Here is a 5,782-nt window from a genome sequence, read left to right on the forward strand (position 1 = left end):
TGACCTCCTGCTGGGTGAATGTAAATGCGTTTTGAAGGTGTGTGGTCAGCTTACAGGTGGGAGAACTGCCCAGCAGAACCTAGGAAGATTGCTGCCCTGGGTCGACCTTTCACCCTGGAAGGCTGTACGTGCTCGGAAAGATGAACTGCTCCCAGGTCGTCCTGACGTTTTTGTTTGTTTTGTTGCTACATCTTATGAAAGAAGTAATTTTTAAATATTTAAATTAGGGCTGTCAAGGATTAACAAAAGCAGTGTTGTTACACTAATTACTTTTTTCGCCGTAACGTAATGCGTTAGTTTTTGTGCGTTTAATGTACTCAGTAACTTCGTATTTAAATAAAAAAAACATCCCTTTGGTTGCTTCAAGAAATGCTCCGGATAAGAAAGAAACCTTCCTTTTTGTCGCTCGGGCATTCCTCTGCCAGAGGAAGTTGCCACCTGCACCGCCGCGGGGAGACACCAAGGTCTGACTTTTTTCATTTACAGAGGGGACCAGTACAGGTGTCGGGTGTCCGATCGTTGTTAAACAGGTTCCCCAGGATCAAGACAGTATTTCTGCGGTTCAATACCCCACCGCCCTCCAGCGCACTGTGGAGAGGCTTTTCAGCCTCGGGAGTCTCGTTCTTACTCTTACGTGCTTACGTCCCCTGTGTGAGTCCCCAGTAACAGAAATCGACAGTCGGACAGACGTTTGGAAAATCTTCTTCTGCTCCGTTTGAATCACTTTGCAGAGTAAATGGAAGTGGACGATGGTGAAGTGAGTTCAGCTGTGAACTTGAACATATTTCATAGTTCGGCTGTGAGAGATTTGAGATTTTTGTTTGTTCATTTTAGGTTTGCAGAGGCAGCTGTTACATTTCTGTCAGATCGTTGACTGCTGCGTTCCTCTTCTCAATGACTGAATCTGCTGCCTGTTTAACTCAGACTGTTGTTTACACTTAAAAACATGCACTTTCATAACTGCCATCAGGAGTCAGCGTTCTGACTGATCCAGAAATAATGAATGAATAAAAACGCTGTGTGGCGTTTATTGCTGACAGTCGTCCTGTTGTTGTTGTCCTGCAGAGTTTAGTTTGACGTTTCTTCATTGTCAGGACGTCCTGTGCATTTAAACGCTGCTGTGTGTGTGGTGTTCAGTAGTGCAGCCATGGCGAGGGCTGCAAAAGGCTTTTCATTTTTGTGGTAACGCATGAGATAATCTAACGGTTTACTTTGATTCATAGGTAACGCTGTAACGTAACAGATTACTTTGAATTGATCGTTAACATTGTAAACCGACACTTAATACTTTCCAAAATACACTATACCCAACACTGTAAAAAAGTTAATCTAATTAATTATGTACAGATTCTTTAGTGAAACATAGACATGCCAAATGTGGAAGATGGAGTGCAGTGAGTGGTTCAGTGCCTTGCCTCAAGGGCATGATCAGAGTCTTGTGATTCATGTTAATGTAAGTTACTCTTCGCTTAACTATAAACTTGACTTTGACTAAATTAATGAGTTATGGGCTGTGGGTCAAGCAAACGCACAGGGACCAATTCTTCAGTGAGCATGAAACTTTAATGTCCGCCTCAAAAATAGGACAACTGAACACTCAGCAACTGTGATACATCATCACCTATTAAATGCAGGTGTATCCTGAAATATAGTTCTGTTCTGAATTAAGATAATACAAGTCTTAATTAAATTTACCAATCTCTATAACTTTAAATGTTATAAATAAATCTCATCTTACATTATAAAATGACTGATGTTTTCTAATTTCCACAGGTGTGACACTGTGGGATGGTAAAACTCTCCAAGAAACACACTCGAAAGCTCTCAGCACAGCAGTGCATTTCAAATTTCTGCATCTGACTCCATTGAATCCAAGTCTTCTCTGCTGGATGTTTGACGCTTCTCTGAAGGCCAGCTTCCTGGGGTGGACTGATTGAAGTTGGAGGATCTGCCCAGTATCTGAATGATGCGAAGAAATTCAAGATCAGAGCAGAGTGACATGTCAGTACAAAGCTACAACCAACTTCAAACAGCTGTCAATGGCTCACCTTCTAACCATGGACACAGAACAGGCAGATCTTATTAAGAAAGGTTTTGCAACACATGTAGTCACAGGCTCCTTTATGGGGCGAAAGCAGATGCTTCTTTGTGTTTGACAGTGAGAAGTTAGAAGCCAGCAGCGTTCAAGACATCCAGGGCCACATGGAAGCTGTGGTAAAGATGATCCCCTCTTTTGATATCGAGGGGAAAGTTGATATCAAGCTGACTGATGAGGAAAAAAACACAACTGAGAAATTCTCCTGTAAATTCTATGGAGACTTCATTCTTAAAAGCAACCCTGCAACATTTGAAGAGGCAGTGAAGACCTATGTCGAACTTCCAAAGCTTCTAGGAGAAAATGGAGAGAACAGTGTTCCAGTGACGGTCTGGCTGATGCCACTGAAGAATTTAGATCCAAAAGCTGCTGAGCTGATGAGTGGGATCAGCGTTGGACTAGTGAGGAAGGCGGAAGATGCTCTAGAAGATTTAAAGGAAATAGAAATGAGATGCAATGATTCTCTGGATGACGGAGTAGCAGAGCATTTTCCACAGATTCACAAAGATCTAAGCAGTTTCAAAAAATCCTGTAATTATTACACATCTTACCTCCAGCAGATCATGGGAAAGAAATTTCCCCTCATCCGTGAAGGTAAAGAAGATGAGAGTTCAATCAAAAAAGTCTTTGAAGACAGACACGGGTCACCATTCAGTCATGACAAACTCAGCGAGTGGCTGGATCATAAAGAGAGAGAAATCAACGTCATCAGGTCCTGTGTAGGAATGATGGAGGGAGTGAAGATCGTCCAGAGTCAGTCAGAGTTGGACAGAGAGGTTCTTGCTGCAGGTGTAGAACATGCTGTGTGCTTCGTTTTCACCTCCCTGAAGAGTGCTGACCCCGGCCTTGATGCGATGAACAACTACCTGGATACTCTTGAGTTAAAAAGTACCACTGAAGTCCCATGGTACTACTCAGATGAATTTTTAACCGAAATGAGAGAAAAAGCAAAAGAGGTCCACAATCTTGCCAAAGCACTGAAGAACAACCCCAGAGTCTGTTTCCTCATAGCGTCGATTGCAAATGAGAAGTACACAGGAGCAACTATCTACCATTACAAGGACGGCATCCTGGTCAGTGAAAATTTCACAAAGCTAAACCTCCCTCCTGTGGAGAAGATCACAGACAGGACAGATCTGATGCTTTGTAAGTCATTTTCCATGTTTATTCAGTCAAAACCATGCTGTACTAATTATTGTTCTCCAGAAACCTGTTTGACCATCACAATGACTAATAACACATTTTGTTTTGGTCTCTCCATCAGATGCCTGTGACCTCACCCTGGATCCAAACACTGCAAACGGGTGCCTCACTCTGTCTGAGGGAAACAAAAAGGTAGCAATTGGAGGAACACAGAACTATCCTGATCACCCAGAGAGGTTTGATAAACAACCTCAGGTGTTGTGCAGTGAGGGGCTAACTGGGCGTCATTACTGGGAGGTAGAGTTGAGCATTACCCCCTATCCATGCGTTAAAGCTATAGCTGCTGCATACAAATCAATTAAAAGAAAAGGAGACAGTTCACAGAGCTCACTTCGTGATAGTGCCATATCATGGGCTTTGTTCCTGTATGCTAGAGATACAAAGAACACACTTTGTATATGGGATGATGGGAGGGCGAAGGAACTTCCCTTTGGCTGCAGCAGAGTTGGGGTGTATCTGGACTGGCCTGCTGGCACTCTGTCCTTTTACCAAGTCTCTTCTAACACACTGAGTCACCTGCACACCTTTCACACCAAATTCACTGAGCCTCTTTACCCAGGCTTCTTTGTTGTTGGGCCCGGTTATGCATACCTGTGTCCATTTGAATAAGAGCAATGACAAAAGATTCTTGGTCTGTGCCCAGAATTAAAAATCATTCCAAGTGAATCAAATGGGTCAAATAAAGTCCTGATCGTTGTGCTGTGATAGTTAATAATCAATAACCAAAAATATACATCATTACTCTGATATCTGTGATTTTATTTTGGCGGGTTTCCGCCCAGTTTCCTCTGTAAATCTAAAAATGAATCTGGAAGCTGTCAGATTGTTTCGATCATTCAAGTCTGGACAGAAAGACCAAAACCAAAAGAAAGGAAATGAGGACTCCTCCGTCAGCAATGTTTGTTTGTATGTTTGTATTTTCCTTCATTTATATTCATTCATCATTTTATACTTTGATATATATTCTCTATATGCATGTTTGACTTACTCCTATTACACTCTTAATTTGTTTCATTTGATTTGAAAGTTACATTTGATTGTGTTTCTATTTTTTTTACTTTCATTTGTTTTATTTTGATGATCACAATTAAAAATCAGAATCAGTGTTGTTACCCAAAGATTTCTTATTGTTTCTTTTTATGTATCATTCAATCAGCTCATCATTATTATAATTATCATTTTAACACTGACATGTGTTACTTCCTTTGTAGATGAATCTTGTTCTTGTTTTTTTCTGGGGTCTTAACACCATGGTGTAGGGTTCAGTTAAAGACATATTAATGAGTAATTAATCATTGTTCTGAGGACAGAATCACTGTTAACACCATTTTCTAGATGTTAAGTAACCTGCTAATATTTCTAAAGCTGAATCAATGTCAGATTCCTGTGAAACTGCACCACCTGTTGGGCGTGTTTATGCTGAGCAGAATATTCAATAAAGTGCAGACCTGAGATTACCGTGTGTGCTGCTTTGTTGTTTCCTGTAGATTGAAAAGTTGACTGTACCAAAGATTATTAATTATCCTTGAAGACTCATCAGCATCTTTCAAAGTAAAGGACAAGACAATGATAGAACATCAATCCTCGGAGCAGCTCCTGCATACATACATAGAAAAATCCATCCATTTATATTAAATAGGTTTAATATAAATGAACTAATGAACTTAATGTGAAGCAAGTAATAAGATTTATGTAATACTACTAATAAACTCAACATGCTTCCATTACACAGTAACCAGGTTTATGCATTCAATATTAATAAAGACAATTTGTTTGTCCAAACCAACAGAGAAAATGAATGCAGTCATTTTGAGTTTATTAGTACTGTTACATAAATCTTATTACTTGATTCACGTTAAGTTTGTTAGTTTATTGAGTGTGCCTGCAAGGCCACTGACAGCCCCATCTACTCCATCTAAACTGGACACCTGACAGGTAACTTCCTACCAGGTAACACACACCTTGATCCCCTAGAGGTCCCTGTAGAGCAATACCTCAAGTATCAATGTCAGGATACTGCAATAAGTATCTGTGTTATTCTCAGAGGCCCAACAGAATCTGGGATCTTTCTTTCGTTTTGGAAAAACCTGAGATCTTATTTTGGGATGTGTGAGACTTAGCCGGACTATTTCTGACCAATTTCTGACAATCAGTGTTGTCAACTAACTCCTCAGTAAAGAAAGTAGCAACTGCCTGTCCTAAAAGTTGCTAAATGACGTCATCAAATAATTTGAATAATCAGCCATGTGCATGTAAGTGTAATGGACACTGAAGGAGAGAGGAATAACGTCTTGGCAGAGACAAAGTCAGTAAAAAGCCTAAATATGTTTAGAACTACAAATGAACTTCCTTCTGTCGACTCAAACCCTCCACCCTCCTCTTTGACCTGTCTAGTAGTCTGACATTAAATGAGCCAGCAGCAGATTCAGGCATGCGCAGTTCATTCACAGTCTGGACGCAGAGGGGTGAACGTCTCCTGCTCTG

At 40.7% G+C, this 5,782-nt stretch overlaps 1 protein-coding gene across 1 annotated transcript; it reads left to right on the forward strand.

Moving 5' to 3' along the window:
* The first annotated feature begins 1,368 nt into the window (after window positions 1-1,368).
* Window positions 1,369-4,750, forward strand: LOC109140862 (stonustoxin subunit beta). The gene is given in 7 exon segments (XM_019269010.2): window positions 1,369-1,394; window positions 1,807-1,894; window positions 1,896-1,922; window positions 1,924-1,975; window positions 1,978-2,129; window positions 2,131-3,241; window positions 3,360-4,750. Coding segments are annotated over 7 exon segments (2,004 nt in total). The 3' UTR covers window positions 3,908-4,750.
* The last annotated feature ends 1,032 nt before the right edge of the window (window positions 4,751-5,782 follow it).

Source organism: Larimichthys crocea, unplaced genomic scaffold (genome assembly GCF_000972845.2).
Source record: "Larimichthys crocea isolate SSNF unplaced genomic scaffold, L_crocea_2.0 scaffold364, whole genome shotgun sequence".
Classification (NCBI taxonomy): domain Eukaryota; kingdom Metazoa; phylum Chordata; class Actinopteri; family Sciaenidae; genus Larimichthys; species Larimichthys crocea.